The 24,788-nt window shown below is 37.3% G+C and overlaps 4 protein-coding genes across 6 annotated transcripts; 2 read left to right on the top strand and 2 right to left on the bottom strand.

Moving 5' to 3' along the window:
- Positions 1-1,246: 1,246 nt before the first annotated feature.
- On the top strand, positions 1,247-6,354 carry LOC306770596 (delta-type opioid receptor-like; the record flags this gene model as incomplete). The annotated part of the gene is made up of 3 exons (XM_079259480.1): positions 1,247-1,491; positions 5,171-5,523; positions 5,825-6,354. The coding sequence occupies 3 exons, from the start codon at positions 1,247-1,249 to the stop codon at positions 6,352-6,354; spliced, it is 1,128 nt and encodes a 375-aa protein (XP_079115606.1).
- Positions 6,355-9,889: 3,535 nt separating this feature from the next.
- On the top strand, positions 9,890-12,692 carry chmp5b (charged multivesicular body protein 5b). The gene is made up of 8 exons (XM_079259366.1): positions 9,890-10,038; positions 10,687-10,791; positions 11,245-11,291; positions 11,405-11,498; positions 11,575-11,646; positions 11,857-11,965; positions 12,155-12,270; positions 12,366-12,692. The coding sequence occupies exons 1-8, from the start codon at positions 9,970-9,972 to the stop codon at positions 12,414-12,416; spliced, it is 663 nt and encodes a 220-aa protein (XP_079115492.1). The 5' UTR covers positions 9,890-9,969; the 3' UTR covers positions 12,417-12,692.
- A 57-nt stretch (positions 12,693-12,749) lies between these two features.
- fastkd3 (FAST kinase domains 3) lies at positions 12,750-16,216 on the bottom strand. 2 transcript variants are annotated; one of them, XM_079259742.1, is made up of 7 exons: positions 16,160-16,216; positions 14,311-15,804; positions 14,121-14,206; positions 13,545-13,719; positions 13,393-13,462; positions 13,169-13,283; positions 12,750-12,994 (listed from the first exon to the last, which is right to left on the bottom strand). In XM_079259742.1, the coding sequence occupies exons 2-7, from the start codon at positions 15,773-15,775 to the stop codon at positions 12,899-12,901; spliced, it is 2,007 nt and encodes a 668-aa protein (XP_079115868.1). In that variant the 5' UTR covers positions 15,776-15,804; positions 16,160-16,216; the 3' UTR covers positions 12,750-12,898. The 2 variants fall into 2 exon arrangements, with proteins under 2 accessions (XP_079115868.1, XP_079115867.1); XM_079259741.1 differs by lacking the exon at positions 16,160-16,216 and adding an exon at positions 15,979-16,083.
- Positions 16,217-18,197: 1,981 nt separating this feature from the next.
- myl12.1 (myosin, light chain 12-1) lies at positions 18,198-21,488 on the bottom strand. 2 transcript variants are annotated; one of them, XM_079260194.1, is made up of 4 exons: positions 21,419-21,488; positions 19,576-19,775; positions 19,024-19,185; positions 18,198-18,737 (listed from the first exon to the last, which is right to left on the bottom strand). In XM_079260194.1, exons 2-4 carry the CDS (start codon positions 19,757-19,759, stop codon positions 18,565-18,567), a joined length of 519 nt encoding a protein of 172 aa, XP_079116320.1. In that variant the 5' UTR covers positions 19,760-19,775; positions 21,419-21,488; the 3' UTR covers positions 18,198-18,564. The 2 variants fall into 2 exon arrangements, with proteins under 2 accessions (XP_079116320.1, XP_079116321.1); XM_079260195.1 differs by having other exon boundaries at positions 21,441-21,481.
- Between the last annotated feature and the right edge of the window lie 3,300 nt (positions 21,489-24,788).

The following is a 24,788-nucleotide window of genomic DNA, read 5'->3' as shown; positions in this document are numbered from 1 at the left end:
TGTATCTGGGGGGGGGGGGGGGGGGGGGGGGGGGGGGGTGTCTCATCTCTCATCACAGAGGCTTTAGAAAGAACTTTCATTTTTAAAGTTAAAACGAAAACAACTAAAATCAGAAACTTTGTTATGAATAACATCATTTGTCACTGAGACTACGTTTAATCCCGGTCGTATATCACGTCCTTTTCCTGTCCCTGAAATGTCTTCAGCCCACTAAAGCAGAATCAGTCTGAAATGTGCATTGCTGTGTGTCCAGCGAAAGCCGTGATGACCCTCATCATTGCGCCACTACGAGCGCAGAATCCCAACTCATTCGTACGTCCAGCCTTATTCCGCACTCTCTCGTTACATCTCACAACGTCAAATTGTTCCAGACCAATGTGTTTTGGAGACATTAAACTCACTGCAAAAATTAATTAATCAAACTGCAGTTAACGTCATTTTAATCCCATTTAAACACTAAGAATACACAAACCAGGGATGTCCTGTTTAATGATGTTGAACGGTTTTTCCTCAGTTGTGACACAGATTGTGGGGAGCGCTGTGTCTGCCTGCAGGTTATTGTCATCGCTCTGTCATCTCGTATTTTTGTGAAAATATTTGCACGTGTGTGTGTGTGTGTGTGTGTGTGTGTGTGTGTGTGTGTGTGTGTGTGTCTGTGTTGCGCAGGTCTAGCCTGGTTGCGCGCCTCCTCCTCTTCCACCAGTGCGTGTGCACGAGAGTCCGCAAAGCCCCTGCTTCTCTTCTCTTTGCGCGCAGAACCACCGCCAAACTTTGACGAGCTGTAACCTTCACCAGAGCAACAAAACAAACCGAGCTGAACTATAAACAAAGGGATATACTTTTTTTAAAAAAAAAGAAATATATATCAAAGGCTTCTTGGTGATTAAGGTGAGTAACCCACGAGCTTCATGCGCACTGTGCGCGTTTTTCATGAACGGCTGGAGCTCCGCGTGTAACTCCAAACATGTTTTGTATGATCCACAAGTGGTTTTTTTTTTTGGTTTTTTTTTTTTATTTGGAGCCAGAGTGCGTTTGTGTAGGTTACCTGTCATACAGTTACATTATGATATATACTTTTATTTTTATTTAGATGAGGAATGAAGAGTTACTTTATGCGTCTTTGTGGCTGAAACGCACCTCATTCCCACTAAATGTATTATAACGTGTTCAGCATAAATTATTTATTTAAGTCTTCTTTTTGTTTTTTTTTTTTTGTTTTTTTTAACCAAAACAAACAGCCGTCGACATGGAAAACACTCCGGTTGAGATTTTCAAGGAAGACAATAAGTGCCTCTCCACGCTGCTGGAGGACTGTCCGGTGAATTCCTCTGTTTGGGGCTCCGGATACTCCGACCGCAATGTGACCCATGATGATGAAGATTGGGAGCAGGAGAGAATGTCTCCCATCATACCCATCATCACTGCGGTGTATTCTGTGGTGTTTGTGGTTGGCTTGTTGGGAAACTGCCTCGTCATGTATGTGATCATCAGGTGAGATCATTTTTCATACTTCTCTCCAAACAAAGACCATTTGGTGACAGAAATAACTGTAACGGAGGATGTGGATTTTTTTTTCTTCTGCTACATTAAAGAAATCTTAATTATGCCATATTTTTTCCATACAACAGTCCAATCAATAGGCTTTGTGTTTCTGTATTGTGGATAAGCCAAATCTTGGGTCTTTACGTTGGAGTTTCGGCCTTGTTTGTGCCAATTGTTGCTCTGGGACACATTAAAGAATAAATATATGATGTTTTCACCTCATTTATTTATTGGAAAGCACATCCATGCATCACAACAGATGAATTTTACACTTGATAGATGCCAACACAAAAATCATGATGGCTCTGTGGCAACGAAAGAGTTAAGATTAATGCTGTCAAGTCTAATCCAGCTTTAAATGTGTAAAGCACGCAAACAGGAGCTGATTCCTTTAGAGATTAAAAAAAAAATCTTCAAAGCAGCCCTTTTTATGAAACTAATAACTCTTGAGGCTTACAAAATTTAACAACAATCTTTTATAAATCTCTCAAAGTCTGTTGGATATGATGTTAATTATAACTGAAACTGGTGGTGCTTTATCAAACTCATAGCTTGCTTGCACCTCATTGGACCTTATTTACGATTTGCAAGAGCGACAAATCTTGTTTGATGTAATGTGAAATGCAGCAGCGCCTTCCAGAATGCTTCAGTCCACAGACAACAATTACCTCGTATCAGATTGATTGCTCCGCCTGTCAGTGGAAGTCAGTTTTATCACTTCAGTTGCAGAGAAGACTACGTTTTTAAAGTTCAGTTGCTCCACAGAGGACAATTTAGCAGAAAGAAGGAGAGCTTTATGGTGATTTACTGTAAACAAATGTCTGGAATTACACTGCTAAACACGGACCACAAACAGATGTTACGTTGAACTACAAGCCTTTAGTTTGAGCATCTGACATGGTGGTGCAGTTATTATTTCAGTTGACATCTCTGCAAGCATATTCAGAGTAACATTTTTACATGAACATCGGATGAAACTGTGTAAGTGTTCATAGGCGTAGTGCAGATTATTACCACCCAGCTTTTCTACATTTGTATAGAGGCTTAGGTACCTTTCAGCTCATTTTTTGGTTAAAAACACATGTTTTGATTCTCTTTAGTGACCCACTGTGTGCTACCAGCCTCAACTCACAATAGATAATGTTAGCAGATTATTCTGTGGATAACTGTAATACATTGTTATTATCTGACTAACAGTGCATATTAACAAAGTCAGCAAGCAGACAGAGTTTGGCTTTTACTTTGTCACCTCCTTGTTCAGTCTCATTTAGTTTTTTCCATCAAAAACAACTTAAATCCAAAAGGCTTTACAGCCAGTGTGTGTTGGAACATAGATTTTCTGCTGCTAAGAAAATAATGGAGAGATTTTTCAAATTATCCTAATTAACTGTGAAACGCAACATAAAAATGTGAAGTTTAGGATTTATTTTAACGACAAAGAAGTTTCAAAGTTTGAGTTGTTTATCTTGTCCAATGCTTAGTCATTCATGTGGCCTAGCGCTTAGCTTTGCTGCCCTGTCAGAATCCCTTCCAGAGTCTCCTAAATGAGCGCTCTGACTGCTGTCTACTGCAGGTAAGACGCACTATGTGAAGACATAACAGCAAATCCATTGAAAACACTTTAATCTTTGCATTTCCTCCATTGGCTTTTCCATCAATGTGGTTAACTCTAGCTAATCACTGTTGTGTCAACACACAGCAACGTTTAAACCACCCACACTTAGACAACTTGTGGTTTTCCCAGTAGATGGAAGGGCTAAAGAAAACAAACTGGCATAACTGAGTAGGAAAAAAAGATGAAGAACGAGAGTCTTTGGCTAAAAACCAAATTGAACTGTGCTGGCATTTTGCGAAGAATATTCAAGAAGAAATTTGCCACTAGGAAGCTGCTTCACCAGTTCTCCATCATTTTTTAAATTAAAATGAACATTGTCACAGTGAAGTAGTGGTAATTGGCAACACCATTGGTAACCTTATTCTGGGAATTAAAAGAAAAACTCCTTATTATTTATCAATCAAATTGTTATTCTCATATTTTTTTGTCAGGGAGTGATTTTATTTCCATCAGTTAGCTTCACTGTTCTGATTAGTGTGCTTGTAGGATCTCAGGTGATGAATATGCAGCAGTATGTAGTAGATGCTGGGCTCTAAAGATATTGGATATGATTGGTGATTGAATTTCAAATATTGAATACCCACCATGATAGTTTACGAGGGAATAAAATGGATGACTTCAGTGTAGACATGGCTACATCTTAGTTACAGCAACAACATAACTGCAGCAAACTTTACTTAGAAAAACAAGCCTCATCTATTAACAATTCAGACAGTCTGTGATGAAAATCTGATTTGTGAAATAAATGTGATAAATGGGTTTTCTGAACCGAGCCAAGGTGTCCTTAGGAGAATAAAGCATATTCGCTGCATTATCTTGGTACAATTTTCATCTTTTTCTTTCAGAGAAAACTATTTTCAGTCCCTTTCCCTGATTTAAATTTGCACGTAGGTCCAGCCTCTGGTTGCTAAGGTTACAAAAGGGTTATCTGCAAGAAAGAGTAATGTAAGTGAAAATGAACAAAAAGAGAAAATAGACACAATATCCTGTCCTGTCTAAAAAAGACATTAAATGAATGCTGTAATCAGATTCAGATAATGATCAACAAAGGAATTAAGATAATTAAAAACAATTATATGTCATTTGAGACATGACAGGGATTTAAATGGAACTGGACTAATTAACAGGACTAAATTGAATTCTAAGTGGATTAGTATTAATGGGGTAGTTACTGGATTTAACTGGACTCACATTGAGCATGTTTATTGTGTTTTAAAAGCACCTTGACCTGGCTTTTGTTTCTAAATTAACATTGCGAATATAAATGAGTTAAACAAAGAACGAAATGTTACTTAGTGGTAACTTTTCATGGTTGTTGCACACTGATTAGGAAATTAAAAAATAAGTTTTTTGGTTGTTTTTTTTCATGTGCATGTCTGCCAAGCCTGATGTCTGCAGACCAGTAGATTAACAAAATTGTGAACCAATGGGAAGAGCTTTGTGCCAATTGTTTACAAAGACAACTCACTTTATAACTGACATAAAATGTAAAAAAAAATTCTTAATTTTACTCCCCAGGCATGCTTGGGGTCATAAAAAGTAGTACATTCAGTCATCCACTGCCAAAACCATATTAAATAAAGGAATCTCCATTCAAAATGTAATAGTTTTTTTTATTTGTGTCTGCTATATTCCGCATCTCCACCAAGCTTGGGAAAATTGTCAGCATTTTCAAAACTTTAGTTCTCCTTATATCTTAAAACTTTAAATGCAACTTTAATATTTAACTTTGCAAAAGTGTTCCCATAGACAATAAGATCATAATAAATTGAGTTTAAAGAAGCTTATTATACATGCTCCCGCAATGAGCAGCATAACAATGAAGTTTAAGTCGGAGAAACGACATTACTGATTACTGACATCATCGTGGACTAATATACACTGTTTAATTCATAATGAGCCAAGAGTAAAGGTCCTCTACTGAGACATGGAGACGAGGCTGCTGGGATAATCGATCTGAGTAGCTCATTCCATCTCTCAACAGTACAGTCTTGTGTTGTGCATGTCTAACAGGTACACAAAGATGAAGACGGCCACCAATATTTACATTTTCAACCTGGCGCTCGCCGATGCCCTCGTCACCACCACAATGCCCTTCCAGAGTACAGACTACCTTCTCAATACCTGGCCCTTCGGTGAAGTGGTGTGTAAAGTGTTCATCTCCATCGACTACTACAATATGTTCATCAGTATCTTCACGCTAACCATGATGAGCGTGGATCGCTACGTGGCTGTGTGCCACCCCGTGAAAGCCTTGGATTTTCGCACCCCCATCAAAGCCAAGATGATCAACGTTTGCATCTGGATTTTGTCGTCGGCTGCTGGGATACCCGCTTTTATTCTGGGTGGTACCCAGACAAACAGCGGTGAGGAATTGCTGTCAACGTTCTTGGCTGAAATTTCAAGTTGAGTTTTTGAAGTGAAGGGCAGAAATATTTCCTAACAAATCCATCCGACAGTAGAGTTTTCCATTAGCCACATGCCATACTTATTATTTCTGAAAATGAATGATGTCAGGCGAAAGAGCAGAATGTTCCTCCTGTGAGTGCAGATTAGCTGGTCCGTAACAGCTTGCTAAATTGATAGAGAGGAATTTCAATCATGTTAAAACAGAAGTGCACTTCTTTGTCATTTAATAATCATTTTCTTCCATTTTTCTTTCTGCAGACATTACTGAATGTGCCTTACAGTTCCCAGAGCCGTATGCATATTGGGACACTATGATGAGGATATGCGTGTTTGTCTTTGCCTTCGTCGTGCCTGTGCTCATCATCACCGTGTGCTATTCCCTCATGGTCCTGAGGCTGAAGAGTGTCCGAATGTTGTCCGGCTCACGGGAGAAGGACCGCAACCTGAGGCGCATCACGCGACTCGTCGTGGTTGTGGTAGCTGTTTTTGTGGTTTGCTGGACGCCCATTCATATCTTTATCTTGGTCAAAGCTCTGGTAAACGTGCCGGAAACCACCGCCATCATGGCCGCTTACTTCTTCTGCGTGGCTCTGGGCTACACCAACAGCAGCCTCAATCCTGTCCTCTACGCCTTTCTGGATGAGAACTTCAAGCGTTGCTTCAAGGACTTCTGCCTCTCAGCAAAACTGAAGGGGGAGAAAGTGTCAGGGAGCAAGAAGGTCCCCGGCGCTGTGCGGGAGACTGCCGTTCCCCTGGACAACCAAGATGGGACTAGTAAGCCAACATGACTAGCAGTGGAACTGTCTTCAATTTCCCATATTGGAAAAGAGGACTCTCATGACCTGGGGTTAACACACATCACATCATCAGTGTAGACTGATTCCATTATGATAGGTGATCGACTTTACATTTGTATCATCATCTCTGAGGGTTTAAACAGTGCCAACACTGATAAAAAACCATTTGTTATTTATACTAAATGGCTCCTGTAAAATCACCCAGAGCTAATGCTAATGATACCATCATAATCTTTTCTGGCTTTTGATATTTAATCCTTTTTTGCCGAACAGTAGTTGATATTAACTTTGCAGGTAAATGCAAGTTTGGTAGTGGCTTTCGTTTGCTGAAAAAAGGATCAAATTTAATCAAAGTTAAGCTTTAATAGTATTTATTTAGTCCTGTTTTCTTTTTCTTTTTTTTAAAAAAAATGCTGTTCAACATTGGAAATGTAATTCGGTATTACTGTAAAGCCGTCGAACTTCGCAGCTTCTAGCTTTATATATTTGATTTTACTGTTATAGCCTATATGACAGTAAATTAAATATCCTATGTATTTTATTTCAATTTTATCATAATTTAACACAAGGTTTAATTCCCCTGCCTCAGATAAATGGATTATGAGCAGGCTTGTGGAGAGCTTGAGGACAAGCTTTTGTGGAGAAACATTTAATCTTAATTAGGTGTGTTGGAGTAAACATCTAAAACCTGCAGAACGGTGGCCCTTGAGGACAGAAAGATCCTAAAGCAGGGTTGTGTTGTGCAGCTTCAGTCCTTAAGGGTCACAGGGTTAGATGTCTCCCCGTTCCCAAACACATGACACAAATTAAATGGCTCTCCACAAAAGCTTGTTGTCAAGTTCTGCCCAAACAATCTGACTCATTGGTGTGATTCAGGTGTGCTGCAGCAGGTCTCTTTCAAAACCTGCAGGGAAGCGGCCCTCGCGGACTGACTTTGGACACCCTTGCCCCATGCATTTCTCCTATAGTCATTATTTTGTTCATTTCCTCAAGTACTTTTGATATTTGCCAAAAGTGCCTTTAAAAGTCCAGGATTGCAAGTTTGTGACTTAGGAATGGTGACTGACTGGTCAAACACACTTCATGAATGAAGGATTTATTCTCTTGTAAATGTGTTTAAGACAACAGTGGTGGTTGCATGAAACTGCTGATATGTGCCAAAAACTTTTTCACCTCTGCGAAGTACTGATTGACGGCAAAGTCAGCGACCAGATGCATACAGGTCTTCGAAGTTGTGTGAGACTCGGTTGACGGCTAAAAAGTGGACAAAATCCAGCTGCATTAAAGTAAGTGTGTCAGTTAAAAAAGGCAAATGGCAAAATCCTGGACTTGAATGTGCATTTAAAATTTGACAGAGGGCTCTCCATCAGTTCTGACTCTGCAGCAGTGTCCAGACTGATAAGTTGTGAAATTTATGTGATATGATTAATTAACCTCATGTGCTGTATATAGCTTTTGCAATGATGACACATAGTCCTGTCATGCTGTAAATGTTATGCTATTTGAAAAACATAAACAGCTGTCTGCTCGAGTTGTGCACCTGCAAATATATACTTACACTTGTACAGTGTGGTTGTGTGTATAAAAATACTTTATTTTGTATAGACTGGAGAAGAGAACATCTTTGCACAAACATAATTTATATGAGCTGTACTTGTAGCATGTCAATCATCTTTGCTGGGATTTTAAAGGCAACATTAGCAGCCATATATGCTTGTTAGACTGTGCTGTTCTTTGAATGTGCTGCAAACAGACTATACTGTGTAAAATATGTATAAACTCGTCTGAGTACAGCTTCAGCTCATGTTTGATAAATACAGAAGCTCCTGCTTTTTAAAATGTTATTAATGGCTGCAACGTGTGTACTGACAAAAAGAAGTAATAAAGCACAGATGTCCTTTAACTTTCTGAAAAAAAAATGAGACATTATTCAAAGAAGCCACACTGTGACTGATGCATTTTTTTTTTCCTTTTCAATCTCTGTGCTCACTCTTTGGATCTAATATTGTAAGTTAGATTTGTCTGATGTTATTTGTGCAGGACGTATATTGATCCTGTCTGTGAAAGTATTAATATTAAAGCAAGATTAATAAATCCACTCTTATTCTTTCCTCTGGTAGAGATGAGCTTATCATGTTGTCAGATTTCATTTGGGGGTGTTCTGTCTCGGATGTGTGTGTGTGTGTGTGTGTGTGTGTGTGTGTTTCAGAGATGGAGAGAGAGAGAGAGAGAGAGAGAGAACTCAATAAATATACGGTTTTACTCTACAACATCAGCAATATAAATGTATATGTCCCTTTAAAACTAAATTTTGTCACCCAACACTGCTAATTAGACTCACAAAGTTTTGCACACAAACGTGAGTGTTGGAGGGGTAACTTACAGTTCTACTGTAATGTAACTGCTCCTCCCAGAGGATGGAGAGTGTAATTACCAAAAACATTCTGTAAGTTTCTGATTACTGATAGCTGCTTTCACACTATGGCTTGACTAATATTTGTGTTTAGATTATACCAGAAAATAATCCTAAATTCACCAATCGCAACATTGCTGTAGAGATTAAATTTTGTATTTAGATTAAATATAGATGTTAGGTTTTCGTTGGTAATTTTTTTTTCTTGGTCTCTGCCTTAAGGGCCTTCTTATCCTTAATTGGTAAATAATTACATTCAAAACTCTAGATTTAGGTTTCAGATATCTTTATGGTAACTCACGTGTAAAATATCTATTTTAGAATTAACCACAAATTGCAGGGAATAATATCTTTTATTATTAAAACTGTGTCACTTCATGAAAAATGAGAATAAACCATAGATAGTTTTAGCACGCTTTAAAATAAAGTGCCGTAGTTAAATGTTGATCAACTATACAGAAGTGCAAAATTATACTGATGCATTTTAAAATTCTGTACAGTTTTACCATATAACGTGCTTTATGCTTTCACTAAACTTTTATGCGAAGCGGTTCTAAATGCATGGTAGTTTTTTCATTACACTAATGTTATGTAGCCATATCTTTATAGATGCTGATATATGTCAAGCCGTGTATTTATGCAGAAAACAAATATACAGCAAACACAAAAGGAAAAGGATATTTCAACTGAGCTGCAGGACACAAAACAGGGCTGTGTAAACTTATCTTGGTTGGTATTTCACTAAAGGAGCAGCTTTCACATAGCAGAAATCATGCAGGTGAATTTTAGGTCTAATTCAATAAAAAAAATAAAAAAAAAAAAATAAAAAAACTGTGTTACGAGGAAATACAGCAAATTAAATCTATAGCACGTACAAGTACATACATAACACCAATACATAGACTAAGATAACATCGTATTCATTACTTCTGGTTGCCTGGTGCTAGGAAGGGAGAAAAAACAAAAGGTCTGGATTAAAATAAAATCTTATAAAGGTTAGGGACTCAAATACAACAATCAGATCTGAGATGAAAAAACAACAATCTGTTTAGAGGGAGTGGCAGTGAGCAGTGGTCATGTGACCCGACCTACGTCATCTTAAAGTCTCTTCCGGGTGTTTCCTTCAGCCGAACTGTGGACAACGAGAGCAAACAAAGCATTTATTTTACTTTTTAAAATATAGTTTTCTGAAAATGAACCGTATTTTTGGAAAAGGTAAACCCAAAGCCCCACCGCCGAACTTGTCGGACTGCATAGGAAACGTAAGTGTCATCCTGAAATAACTTTCTAGAAACTGTGAAAGTAAACAAAGATGGACTTGCTAACTGTTAGCAAACTTTATGAGCAGAAGAAGGCCAACGTTGGCCACTTTTATCTGATTTCTTGATTTATTCATATAAACTTATTGGCATTGATAAGATTAATTGTTTTTTTAACCTTTAGTTTCAGACATGTTAATCAGAGCGGACCTGTGTATTGTGAATCGGTAAACAAGGTGTTATAAATAAAACATACTTGTTCTTGTTTGGGTAATGTAACATCATTCCGTAATTTAAGCAGCAATTTGTTCATTTTGGCATATATATATATATATATATATATATATATATATATATATATATATATATATATATATATGTGTGTGTGTGTGTATGTATGTATGTATGTATGTATGTATGTATGTATATATCAATGACATTCCTCTGGGAAGTGAACTGCTGAAAAACCAGTTATACTGGTCGGTTGTCTCAGCAGGCTCAACATTGTTATTAGCTGACTGACGTAGAAGAAGAAATGCACCGATTTTACATGTTAATACCAAATTAATAACTGTGTATATTAAAATGTTCATTATACGGCTCATATGTCATTTTAAAGTCTATCTCCTGCCTTTTCCCTTATACTCTTAGGTTGATTCTCGGGCAGAGTCTGTTGACAAGAAAATCGCCAGACTAGATGCTGAACTTGTCAAGTACAAGGATCAGATGAAAAAGATGAGAGATGGACCATCAAAGGTAACATTTGCTAACATTTGCTGTCAGATGCTGCTGTAAAACAAAGACAGAGTTGGGTTCTTTATAAAAATTTTAAAAAAAAGAAAAACCTTTTAGCACATTGTTTATTCAACTCAAGCATAGAGCCATTGGCTTTTAGTGTGATTCACCCAAATGCTATAAGAAAATGTCAATGTAAATCAATGGGTAACTGTTCATTTAGCTGTGATTTATTAGCAATTCAGTACACAATAAGAATGGCACAATACAATTTGTATAAATATATACATATATATATTAGATTCAGATTATGATACAATTATGATAGGTGGCATTTCTCGAGTCTATACAGGCGCATTTACTCTTAATGTGTAAGTTTAACCCACTGTCCTCACATACTTGTGTTTGCCTAAAGAGGTCATGGGCTCAGCATTTGGTTTTGGTTATTAAATATTCCCTTTTTATATCTTACAGAACATGGTGAAGCAAAAAGCTATGAGAGTTCTGAAACAAAAGAGAATGTAAGTTTACATAATTAAATGTATCAAAATTTATTTTACAAGCTTCATGTTTTCCTTTTCACGCTTGATTCTCTGTTGCAACTTGTAAGAAAAATCTTTCCAACATCTTTCAGGTATGAGAGTCAGAGAGATAACCTCATGCAGCAGTCGTTCAACATGGAACAAGCGAACTACACAATCCAAACCCTTAAAGACACTAAAACTACAGTAAGAGATGGCACTGTGAGCCAGCTAACTACTGAAGATTTAAAAAAAAATTTTTACTAACGATATTTGTTTTTAGGTTGATGCCATGAAAGTTGGCCTCAAAGACATGAAGAAAGCATACAAGAATGTCAAAATCGATCAGATTGACGTATGTTTTCCATGCATCACTGTTTTTTGTTTTTTTAAATAGTGACAAAGTTAAAGTAGATTTAAAGCTTCAATTATTTGTTAAAAAATTATAGATCACATTGAAATTCAGATCTGTTCTTCAAAGATTAATCATACAAGTTTACTAAGTCTTAAACACGTGATGGGTGAATGAGAGACTGAAATTTTACTTTTTTCTTTAAATAACAAGGATCTCCAAGATCAGCTGGAGGACATGATGGAAGACGCCAATGACATCCAGGAGGCGCTGGGCAGGAGCTACGGCACCCCTGACATAGACGAGGATGACTTGGAAGCAGGTGAAGAAAGAACTCAGTGGAAGATTTATTTTCCTCTATAAATAAAAGTGTGTTATCACAGTGAAGCTGCAGGCCGTTGCTCGTTTTTACTTCCCCCGTTCAACTCATTTAAACCGCAAGTGAAGTCCTGATTGTTTAAATTTCCTCTCACCTTGCTGACCTCGGCTCGTACTGTTGTTGCACCCTCAGAGCTGGACGCTCTGGGAGATGAGCTCCTGATGGATGATGACAGCTCCTACCTGGACGAGGCTGCGACTGCTCCTTCCATCCCAGAGGGAATACCCGGCGACAAGTCCACCAACAGGGTATGGAACATACTCTGGATTTTTTTTTAAAAAACATTTTAAGACAGTTGTTGTGATGTTTTTAATAATAAAACATTATTCTTTCTGTATTTCAGGATGGTGTTCTGGTGGATGAGTTTGGCCTTCCTCAAATTCCTGCTACATAAAGAAGCCATGTGAACATGATATGCCCGTTTTACATGTATCATAGCCTTTTTTTGTATTTATCCAACTGACACTCTTGGCCTTAGAGCTCAGCATTGAAAACCAAAGCTTCTCCTCTCTGAATGATGGAAACTGTAACAATATCAGGCATCTTTGATTAAAGTTGATTATTATTATTGTTCTTCAACTGAGCTCATCTCAGTGCGTCTGACCCTGAAGATATGTAGGAATTGGGATTCTCTTCATTTGTGCAGTTTCTGGATTAACTAAATAAATTATATTTTTCAAACAATAAATTGTGATACTGAAGTCATTCACAAAAAACATTTGTAGCAAAGTAACTTTAATGGCGACTTAAATGTGTTTAGAATCAAAACTTGACATAATCTTTTGGTTTAATGACTGTTAGCAGAAATAGATATTTATTTCAGCTATATGACGCTCATTACAAACAATGAGCTCTGATGTGCACGGCGTCTTCTCATCACCAGCTCAGCCTGAATGTGTGAGGGAAGATTTTTTGGTGAAGATACTCCACCACTCTGGTCTTGTGCAGTTTTTCATATTCGTAATAAGGAATCTAGAGAGGAAAGAAAAAAAAAAAACAAGAAATTTAAAAAAAAAATAAAGCAATTAGATCGTTTAACTTCTGGATTAGGTTATCGACTCTGCATAGAGCAAACATTTGGCAAGAAAAATCATGAAAAAATGAATAAATTAAAAAAGCAGGACAATCTGATGATGGGGATCTGACCTGAACAACTTCATAACCCAGGAGCCGCAGATGTCGCTGCTTGATGGCCTCTTTTCCAAGTAGCTGCCTCGTATTTGTAGTGAACCTTTTCTGTCCATCAATACAGAGAGCTATCCTGCAAAGGAGTTCAGGGACAGTTTGACCGTTTAGCTCTTACCGGTGACTCGCACATTTGCCGTATTTGTTAGAAAATCCATCCTTGTAAAATACATCAACTCATTTACCTTTTGTGTACATCATCAATATGACTGGCAGGCAGCACATATCCCTCTTCATCAAGTTTCAGCTCCACATCTGCAACAACAGTAACTTTTACACCCCAAATAGACAAAGAACACAAAATATTTACAAGAAAACTAAACTAGAAGGGCTTTACCGAGTGTGTAGCAGTATGGTGTTAGAACTTTGGATCCAAAGTACAAACGATCTCCCAGCAAATCCACCAGTCCATTTTTCACAGAGTTGTACAGATGTAGATCAACTGGCGTCTCCAGAGAGCGGCTAGACATAAGGAAGGACTTGACGCGGTACTTTGGAAGGAGCTTAGGACCCTGATTATAGAAAAAATAAAAGGATGATTCTGAGATTTCTACAATTGATAACAAGAGAAAGTGAACATTTAAGTTGTATGCCATGTTTAGTGAGTACCAAAAACAACAAAAAAAAAGGTCCTGAACTGGTGTGCAGGGGAAATCTGAGATTCTATAAAATGCAAGAATGGGAATCAATTTACTTTCAGAACTACAGCAGCTGCTTGTTGTCTGAAATGATTCATGAAAACATAATAAGAAAACTGGTGCAGGTGTTCTCACACATTACTCAAATGCACTGAACCTCACACACCGATGACTTGTTAAGCCAAAGGATGTGTGCTCTGGGCATTTCACATTGTTCCCCTTGACATTTTACTTTCACATGTTGAGCGTGTTAAATGAATCTTTACATATTTAACCTCATAGAAGGGACATTCCAATTTCACAGTCAAGTAGAGCTGAGTCAGCTGTGCCAGAACAGCCCGGTCAATTCCCGTGTCCTGATCTGTGGCACAAAACACAAGACACGCAACGATTGTCAACGCATTTTGTTCGATCATTCATTCATGAAAAGGTGGTGCGATGTGTACGTCTGGCTGAATGCTTCACCTCGCAGCTGCTGGAGGAAATAACTGCTGAAAACTTTGGAGAAAAAATTGACAGGAAACCTCTCCAGCAGGGTGCAGGCGTGGAGCAGGTTGAGCAGCGTTCGAGGCTGGAACTGTGAAAAACGAGTGTGCAGGATGGACTCGACTTTCCTGAACACCTGGCTGGCATTCGGTGGAAGGTAGCCCAGCTTCCCAAAAGCCCCAATCTGCCTGGCTATCTGGCTGGTGTTGTAGTCGTTTGCTCGGTACACGAAGCTCTCAGCAACGGCATCAAACACAGTGGGGGACAGGATGTTCCTCCGGCTAAAAAACTGCATCACCTTGGAAACTGCCTCTGGGTGGGAGGTGAAAGTCATTGTAGGGACATACTTCTCCATCGCCTCAACGAAGTAATGATCACTGTGACCAAAGTGCATTAGTGCACCAAGTACTTGAGTTAGCTCATCGTCTGTGAAATGAGGTACATGTCGCACAGCTTGCTTGCATAAATTGATTGCAAGAGGCATAGCCTGCATCTGATTCAGAGTAACAAGAGCACTTAGCACATCGCTGACAGCAGAGGCATGCATTCGGGAAGTGATGGTCATAGCATGGATGTGCATGGCATTCAGCAGGTCCCTATATTTTCCATCTTCATCTACACAACCTTGCAGAAGTCTATAAACAGCTACAGTGTCTTCAATGCTCCAGTGGGAAGGCTCCTGCTTCTGAATTTGCGCCATCACCTGATTCAGAATCACACAACTCGGACCCTGTATGGCCAGCATCGCCTGGCCTAGGTTACACAACTGTCCTAGAGTCATCTGTCCCCTGTCGAGCCTGACCTGGCTCTCTGACACCAGCCTCACCATCAACATGCTCCAGGGATCCAAGAACAGGCGTGTACAGGCTAGAAGAGCTGACACCAGCCCAGCATCTGTCAGACGTCCAGAATCCTGCTCCAGCTGGAAGCACAGGGCCCGGATGGTGTTGTTCTCTAGTACTGAAGGATCCTTCAGAGCATTGCCCTCTTGCTCCAGGTCAGCCACACGGTGAAGTGCTGCTGCAGCCATGGTGTCAGACATGATCTCCAGTGAACGAAGCAGCACAAAGACCTGCTTGGTAGAAGAGCAGGTTTCCAGACGCTGCTGGAAAACCTGCTCCTCTGTTGCTGAGGGTCGGTGTAGCTGAGTCAAACGGAGCCGTGGGACTGAATCTCTGTGAAGTCCTACAGTGCTATTGGCCACAAAAAAGGGTTCTCTAACAACTATGGTTGTCAGGTTTCTTGTGCCATAATCCGGCTGGAACTTCCTGCAGCCGTGCGCCTTGATGCACCGGGCGGCTGAAGTACACAGGCAGGCTACACACAGGCTCCGAGAAGCGCTGATGGTAGTCAGAAACCTGGTGGGACAGACGGGTCCTACTGGGTAATGACGGATCCCGGACTTCCCGAGGACTGGGAAGTTCTGGATCAGTTTTAGAGCCATGAACCTGATCCAAGACGCATCGGTCCCAGCTGAAACAAAAACAAAAACGTGTTGACGTTAAAAGATAAGCAGTGACGTAAAAGGTTTTCTAGAAGAGTAGGTAAGTATTCTCAATAATATTAATTTTAATAACAATAATAATATCAGGACAACCAGCTCTGGGAGTAACTCAGCTCCTCCTCAGCTTCTCTTAACAAACCAACCTTGAGGTCTGCTGTTAGCTAACATTAGCTACTTCTCCGTGTTAGCCACCATTTGCCTCTTGTTTGCTCCGCACAGCCTAAAGAAGTCGTGCCGCTATTTTTGTTATGAGCATGTGTTAAAGTTGTCTGTAAAACTACCGGTAATAAATACTTAACAAATGAGGCAAGGAAACAGTCTTACCCGGATGGACCCTCTGGTAGCTGCACAGGGTCAAACCTACAGCTGCTGACAGAAGAGATGATGCTAAACGTGATGTGTTCACGGTGCCTCAGAAGTTTGGCGTAAAGTCGCTTCCAATATTTCCTGTATTTCCAGTATTTTGTTCTTCTTTTCTCAGTTTTTGTTTTAATCATGCAATATGATTTTAAAAAGATTGATGATTTTAAAAGATTGTGTATATATATATATATATATATATATATATATATATATATATATATATATATATATATATATATATACATACATACATACATACATACATACATACATATATATATATATATATATATATATATATATATATATATATATATATTTATATACACACATACATATATATATGTACACAATTTTTTTTTTTAATGATGACACTAAGTTATTTTTTTTAAACAATCAATAACTTCACCTAAGTATGGATTATTTCGTAAACAGCAGCTGAAAGAAAAAAAAACATTTGTCATTAACCTGATGGTTGCATTGGCGTTAATATTGTATAAACTGTGATATTATATATATATATATATATATATATATATATATATATATATATATATATATATATATATATATATATATATATATATATAAATAAAAGTATCTCCTACCTTTGGGGGAGCACTTTAAGGCAACACATTGCAGAAGAAATACTCGAACACAAGAGGGCGACCAAACCCAAATAAAAACACTTATTCAAACGTGATTAGCAATTTTTTAATGAATGAACTTCATTGAAAGCCTTTCTTTCACAAACTAAATCCAAAATAGAAAAGTGAGCTTAATCCACTCTATAATCACTCACCATTTCTTTACTCTGTACTTCCAAAAAGTCAGATTTTCTTACCTTTAAAGTGGTCTTCATAAACATATATCTCAGATTAAAGAAGTATACAAGGGATGTCAAAGTTCTTTAAATGACCCTCCCTGATTTTTAGCCTAGAAATCTTACTTGACTAGTTTCAAGGGAATGTATTTCTTTGTAAAGCCACTTAGCATTAATTCAAGCATAAAGTACCCAACTAAAAAAGAAGCTAGTTTTGAATTTATGCACATAATTATTCAATTACTTTTTTTTCAAATTCTATCTTTAGTGACATTATTAGCTGCCTAATGTAAAAAGACTCATGTCATTTCCATTTTAATTACATTTAAGTAAATAAACACATAGTACTTGCACTAAAAGATGATTCTCTAAAAAAAAAAATGAGCTGGTTCTTGAGCCAATCCAGCACCCTGTTCACCAAAGCCTTATCAGAAATGCTTTATGAAGTCAGGAAAAAGAGAGGTATGACCTGAAGAAAAATGTAGCCAATATTCAAAGATTTTCACAGCCCTTCATGGAGCCTGGTGAAATATTCCTGAAGGCTGCTTTAAAATATTACAAGAAAAACTTTCACAGCATTGAAGAATAAGGTGTTCACACAAAATCCTGACATATAAGCTTTGTAAAATTGTACATCCTGCTTTTATGCATGCTTACGTAGAATATTTTAATATTCTACTATGAGCCATAATCCTATTTTCCAACTAAAGTTAAATAAAAAAAAAAAAACAAAGAGACTGAAGAGCGTTGGACAGCACTGTCATAAATATCTGAATCATGTAAATTGAGCATTGCCATTGCAATAAATGCAAACTGAATGAGGTCATGCAATAAGATTAGCATGAGTGTGTGATAGCTCAGAGCATACACACATCTGTTAGATAAATTTTTATTTCTTAAGGCCGCTCCCTGTATGGAGTCAGGTGTCAGACGTCACAACAAAGTTAGTCTAAGAACCTGGGAATGTTAGTCACCGACTTGACTGCCACAAAAACTAACCCAACAACTTTCCCTGTTGGTCCTTTAACAGAAGAAGAATCCCGTCAGTACAAGTCAGCACACGCTAAATGAATTCACAGAGAAGGGAGGGTAGACTTGTCACAACAAATTCTAAAGAGGAAAAAGTTGGTGCAAAAGAATGTTTTACCCTAGGGGGGGAAAAAAAAGACAGAATGATGCAGTTCTTCTTCAGATATCATTTATGGAGGGGAACAGGCAGCAAAATACAACTTAATAGAGGGCTTTATTTAAAAAGTTTATATTATAAAATGTAAAAATTCAGTTAAACCCAATTACATTATCTGCAAAGACATATCCGTTGAATCTTCCAAAATGCCACCATTTCACATCTTAACGTGATATTTTAAAAACTCATTCAGATGGGAACATTTGGTAAAACTGGAAGTTCACAGCAAAAGAAGTGGATAGTTATTGCTTTGGTTGGTTTAAAACTGGGTTTTTACAGGAGAGTTGAGACATGCAGCATGGTGATCTAGCTGATGGAAGAGGCAGAGGGGGCTCTTGGGAACAAATCATGTACGGCTCAATCGTCCTTATCCTTGGCACCGTGCTTTAGGATGCGTGTGAACTCAACGTAGTTGAAGTTACTCTTCTTGTCAATGGGAGCCTCCCTGAAGAGCTCGTCCACCTCCTCATCTGTAAACCGGTCACCCATTGTTGTGAGCAGCTCTCTGAGGTAATCTTCCTGGATGAAACCTAGAGTCAATTAATAAAAATAAAAACAGAAAAAGACAATTAAAAACTAAAAGAATTAACACCAGAAGCATCCTGTGCAAAATTCTTTTTGCTTGAAGCACTTTTTACTCAAATATAAAAAGGTCAGTTCAATTATAGTAGGAAAACAAAATGCAAAAGGTAAAAATACAGAGTATTGGCCCTAAAAGGGCTTAAATTCCTCTGTAGATTCAAAGATTTACACCAAACAAGTAAGTAATAAAGCAATTTGGTATGGCAGAATAAGGAAAGAATTGTCCAAATCTACCTGTCCCCTCCTCGTCAAAGCAGGCAAATGCATTTCTGATCACATCCTCAGGGTCTGTACCATTGAGCTTCTCTCCAAACATGGTGAGGAACATGGTGAAATTGATGGGTCCAGGAGCTTCATTCATCATGACCTCCAGATATTCATCAGTTGGATTCTTTCCTGTATAAATGCAATTAGACACACTTGGAATTAAAGGGCAACATTGTCTGGTTTTATAAAATGCAAAGTAAATCTAGTACATCTTGCACTAGACTCTATGTTGCCTGCCTGAGAACTCCATTTGCCTGACAAATTCCATCAGATAACAGAGTCTGCACTCCAAGTTGCTACAGCTAATGTTTTCCCTTATTCTGCAAATACAGAAACAAATCAACCTTTCTAGCAACTAACTAAATTAACTGCACCTTAACTGTGATACAGCCCTATCGCAATGTTTATTCCCTAAGGCTCAAGTGACAGCAACAACTTTAATAAAAGTCATTTTCTGACTGTTTATATTTATGATGTGGGTTCAGCTCATCTTTACTTGAAGATGTATTTAAAACTCACCTAGTGAGGCAAGCATGTCGTGAAGGTCCTCTTTGTCAACAAAACCATCACGATTCTGGTCAATCATGTTGAAGGCCTCCTTGAACTCCTGAATCTGTGATTGGTCAAACATAGCGAAGACATTGGAGGTGGCGCGCTGAGGGCGCTTCTTTGTGGTCTTTCCCTTTGCCTTTTTGCTCGACATTGTGATTGTTTTATTTCTGTTAAAGGAAGAAAAGATGGCATGTTATACACAGCGGTGCAAGCTCAGAGCCTGCAACCCTGCAGCCTGGTCCCCAAAAGAAAACATACAAGGTCAATTTACAGTACAAATATAATCAGTACATTTGGAAAAAAAAAAAAAAGTTCAGTCATTTCAAATAAGTATTACTGTAAGGTCCAAATTAATAAAGCTCTTCATAACACAATTTAGATGCAAACTTTTACATTACAATTTTTTTAATTATCCACCGTGAGTCTATATCCAGAACACTTTGAGTTAATGAGAATTTCATTAACATCTGTTAATGCTACAATTGATTAGTAAGAAAAAAAAGCAAATAAACTAGTTTTTTAAAATTTCCAACCAGATAATGACTGAGCTACAATTTCATGCCTTATAAGACTGAAATGAGTTTTTTTTTTTATACTTTGTACAGTTTGAGTAATTTTACAGTTTCTTTAGGCTTCAAAAAGCTTAATAATGAATATAAATTGCTGCAACTCTATTCTTACATGTACTAAACTTATCTCTGATTTCCAGGAGATGGTGTAATCTATAAATGATTCCCACTGAAGCAAAGACAATTTAAGACATTACAACAAAGCTCATCACAGAAAAGGCAACAATGATCTAAGTTAAAGTAGATCATGCCGTTACTCAAAATAAAGCTTTGTTAGCCCACAGCTCAGAGGCAGGGTAATGCAATTCTCTGGCAGCGAATCCCCAAAGAGATGTCCTTTAATAAGCTAAAAATGGAAATGTTCCTCATCTTTCTGGGTTGGTCAGTTCCCTGCTGTCACTGGGGACAGGAGAATTACTGGTGTGAGAACAAAAGTCCTTATCAGGAAATGCCTTGAATGTGGACTGAAGACTTTTAGCTTATGTGAGCAGCAAGTCCAACAACTTTTTCTACACTGAAATCATTTTAATTACCGAGCAAATTTATTTCGTTCAACTGCAGCAGTTTGTCCAATATATTGTAGTACAATACGTACTACAAAAAAAACAAAACAATTCTAACACAAGTTTTCACAATACGTTATCAGCAAATAATAGCAATATAGCTTCTATCTGACTGCCAGAAATGGCCATATTTAGTTGAAAATGACATTTCTTCTGACGATTGTAAACAATTCATTTCGTGCATGTTTACCAAGAAATGTTGAAATCTAAACTGTGACATGTAAGAATGACTTTTTCAGAGTAACGCAATTTGCAAACCTAAATAATGTATACGTGTGTAAAACCAGCTACCTGTCCTCATTACGCCTAGCATTGTTACGTACCTACAATCTGAATGCTCCGCGGCCTATCTATAACCATATTAAACATTACCAATTAAAGGGAGACAGACATTAAAGACGTATATATCTGCAGTTATTACGTTTTATAAATACATTCTCTAAATGGGAAATACTCGTTTTGTAGTTATAAACCTGACAACACTGTATTTAATATCGAGACATTAGCCGCGCAGCTAACAGTTAGCCGTGTTGTCATTTGTAGTAACTTAGAACTGAAAAATAGTGGGCTAGCGTGTTATTTACAAATTGGTCTTCAATAGCAAATAATCACATATCAGATATAAATGTTGGATCATATCTGACTTTCCTAAAATACATAAAAGATAATTAGTTGTACCTTACGACAGCCGGATACTTGCCAACTAGCCCGCTGCTGCTCTTCTACTCAACCACCGCCCTTCACTTCCTGATTATACTGTGGGTTCCGTACAAAACACCAGAACAAACCAACTTAATAAAAATGGGGGTAGGTGTTGGCTTTAAAACCATTGTTGTAAATTTTAAGTTTATTAAATATATTTTTTAATTTAAATTCTGTACTTATATATATTTTGACACATTTTAAAAGTATCTGATATAAATATTTCCATATAATTAGTTATAAAAATGCAGAAAATAACCTTGAGACACCCCCGGGATATGAGCGTAACTTAAAGACTCGTCTCCGTAGACGTTCCTGGATATGCCCATTTAAGGAGAGAAAGAAAACGTCCTACTTCAATGTTGCACAACCCTCTGATTAAGAACAGGTACATTTCTAGGGATCCCCGTGAGAAGGTTGGCTTTTTACCCAATATGGAAACCTTGAAGTTGTTGTATGAGGTTTAATTTTTCCATTTTCTTTTACTTCCCTTAAAATTCAGGTTATAAAAGTAATTTACCGTATCTATGACTTAGGTACCTTAATAAACTGTTCTCTTTTTTTATATTTTTTATTTTAATTAAGAAATGTTGTTGAAAAGCGTTTTATCACCTGATTTTAGATTTAAAGCTTTCTAACCTTTCAAAGTGTATAAGTGTATTTTCTGCCTTTTTTTATTGTTGAAATTGAGTCAGTACAGCCTTTATTAGACTTACTTACTTAGGTGAATTGAATAAATAAAACCCCGATAATATTAGTATAATCAGATATAGAAGAAAATGTGTTGACACATTAGATAATTATAGCTTCTGTTAAGTATTAGTAAGACAACAGCTGGTTCTGCATTGTTGTAAACAAAGGCTTAGTGCTGCAGGACTTCTGAAGTAAAGTGTGGAACTGTTGAGTCATTGGATAAAAGAAGACACATCTGCTTTAATGTCCAGGTCTTCTGTCTCTTTCAAAGCTAATAAAGTAGGTAAACATGTGCCCTTGATCATTCATAAATCATTCATAAATGAGGATAAATAATTTCTTAACATGCTGGTTCCAGGACTAAACAACAAAATCTTTTTTTTTTTTAAATTCTAAAAAAAAGAAAAAAAATTATTTATATGTGTGTATATTTATATATATATATATATATATATATATATATATATATATATATATATATATATATATATATATATATACACACACAAATAATTAATAATTATATATATATATATATACACACACACACACACACACATATACACTAAGTGGACTGTTATAGATATCAGAAGGCATAACTTAGTGTCTACTTCTCTTTCATATTAGTTGATTGATTGCTGAAAGAAAGCTTTAGAAACTGTGAGAATATATTACTTTGTAGTCCTGCATTGAACCACTAGGGTGTGCTGTCTTCAAAGGAAACTTTGGATGTGATCAGTAACAATGTATCAATAATTTTATCTCTACATGCCACACAGAAGTGTTGGCTTCTGTCACATTTGTTGTATTCAAATACAAATATAATTTGATTTGATTAGTTGAAACATGCGCTTGAGTAACTGATCTTCAGCAAGTGGGAGCATCTCTATAAATGAAGAAGTTGCTCCAGTTGGCTGGCCAATCAGGTATGTATTAAATCAATGTCAAGAAGGAAAGACATCAGCATGATCAAAAAGAATCAGCTTTTGTTGCCAATCAGAAGCCATTGTCAACAATTTTGAATCAATCATCCTACTTTTAGAAAAAAAAAAAAAAGCCTTAATGGAAAATACTCAGGTCAGACAATTATTTTTCCAGGAATGATGTCCCAACATATTCATTCTCACATTAAATTCTAAGAAATTGCAAAAGAAATTAAAAAAACAAAACAAAAACAAGAGCAACATTACAGAATCTACAGGCCCCGATTTCCATGCTAAATGGTAAAGTTATGACTGTACAATTGGGGGTAAAACTGTATGGCTTATTTAGAAGCGTTGACAAGAGAAAAACACTTTCACATTTCACATGTTCTTTCCAGCAAGAATGCAGCAATAAAGTTAAATCAGTACAAACTACAGTACTACAAGACAGAAAACATAGCACATTAATCTCATACCTGTTATAATCTCATGTGAGTGTAAATTGGATAATCCAACAACAGGACAGCATAGCAACAAGGCTACAACAACAAAAAAAATTCAAACATTTATTAACATTTATTAACCTCAAGTGTTAGTATTTCAACACTGTTGGCAAGTGATTAAGTTTATTATAGCACAAATGAAACAATAAAATGTATCTTGTATTCATTCAAAAGCATTAAGCATTGCATCTGCACTTAGTAGCTTTGCCCAGTCAGAGTGCAATGCAGATCTAATAATGGACTAACACTTCACATGGCTACCATAACACTTTTTGTATGTTATCATGCTGACTGTTGTATTATGTGGGAATGTGGTCAATGAGGTCTGCAAAAGAGGACTGTTTAAAACTTAAGCTGTGGTTATGTTCAGCAACACACTTTAATTGTGGAAACTTTCCAGATGTTTGATTTTAAAGTAAATTCCCAGGACTGTGTCCAAGTATCTGAGCCTACCAAACTAAATCTGCTCACCTGGTGACCTGCTGTATCCTATATTCTAATAGGGTATGTGTATATAGTTGATTTAGCTGCCAATATTGCCTACATATTGCCTATACTATGAGTCTTAGATTTAGCTAACTTTCTTTGAGGAGTTGTTTATGACCAGAGGGGACAAAGGGGGACCTTTGTGTACTTCCACAAATGAGAGTGAGGCTGAAAGAGAGAGTGACAAGGAGACAGTAACTGGCATCTGTTGCATGTGAAGCAAGTAACAATAGCATCACTAAAGTTAGCATCAGTCACAGCTGAGGCTGCTGCAGTACAAAGGCAGGACAATAGTAGTCGGAGGTTAACTAATGCTGGAGAACTTTGGGACATGAGCCAGCAAGGGATTAATGTTTTTAGGGAAAAAAATATATATATATTAGTTCATAATTAATTAAATATAAGGAAAATATTGAGGATTCATTGATTTAAATTGTTGTCTGATGTCAGAATATGGAAGTATTATAGATGAAGGAGCCTTAATAAGTTCCCATGATTAAAGTGAATGCAGACTCACTAAAATACCACCAATAGATTTTACACAAAATAATGAAAGCCAATAAGCATCCCTGTGTTTACCTAAATATCTGGCAGTTATGCTCTTTGGCTCGAAGACCTGCACCCATAAATGTGTCGCACTACCGGAGTCGAGTCGCTCACCCCCTCAGTTTTGCTCTCAGCTATATTTATCTCTATCCTCACCATAAAAGGCTGTGACTGCCGCTTGGACACTCTGGCAAG

The sequence above is a fragment of the Telmatherina bonti genome (genome assembly GCF_933228915.1).
Source record: "Telmatherina bonti genome assembly, chromosome: 20".
Lineage (NCBI taxonomy): Eukaryota > Metazoa > Chordata > Actinopteri > Atheriniformes > Telmatherinidae > Telmatherina > Telmatherina bonti.
This window is presented reverse-complemented; position numbering and strand designations above follow the sequence as displayed.

What these genes read in the sequence shown, in the direction of transcription:
- myl12.1 (XM_079260194.1), bottom strand. Translation starts at nt 19,759, where the DNA reads ATGTCGAGCAAAAAGGCAAAGGGAAAGACCACAAAGAAGCGCCCTCAG. An exon ending in CGACATGCTTGCCTCACTAG is followed by an intron (nt 19,186 to 19,575) that starts GTGAGTTTTAAA and finishes GCATTTATACAG; the next exon opens with GAAAGAATCCAACTGATGAA. An exon ending in CTTTGACGAGGAGGGGACAG is followed by an intron (nt 18,738 to 19,023) that starts GTAGATTTGGAC and finishes AATTGACTCTAG; the next exon opens with GTTTCATCCAGGAAGATTAC.
- chmp5b (XM_079259366.1), top strand. Translation starts at nt 9,970, where the DNA reads ATGAACCGTATTTTTGGAAAAGGTAAACCCAAAGCCCCACCGCCGAAC. An exon ending in GTTCTGAAACAAAAGAGAAT is followed by an intron (nt 11,292 to 11,404) that starts GTAAGTTTACAT and finishes AACATCTTTCAG; the next exon opens with GTATGAGAGTCAGAGAGATA. An exon ending in TTAAAGACACTAAAACTACA is followed by an intron (nt 11,499 to 11,574) that starts GTAAGAGATGGC and finishes ATTTGTTTTTAG; the next exon opens with GTTGATGCCATGAAAGTTGG.
- fastkd3 (XM_079259741.1), bottom strand. Translation starts at nt 16,003, where the DNA reads ATGTTAGCTAACAGCAGACCTCAAG. An exon ending in TTTCCTCCAGCAGCTGCGAG is followed by an intron (nt 14,207 to 14,310) that starts GTGAAGCATTCA and finishes TTTGTGCCACAG; the next exon opens with ATCAGGACACGGGAATTGAC. An exon ending in ACCATACTGCTACACACTCG is followed by an intron (nt 13,463 to 13,544) that starts GTAAAGCCCTTC and finishes CTGTTGTTGCAG; the next exon opens with ATGTGGAGCTGAAACTTGAT.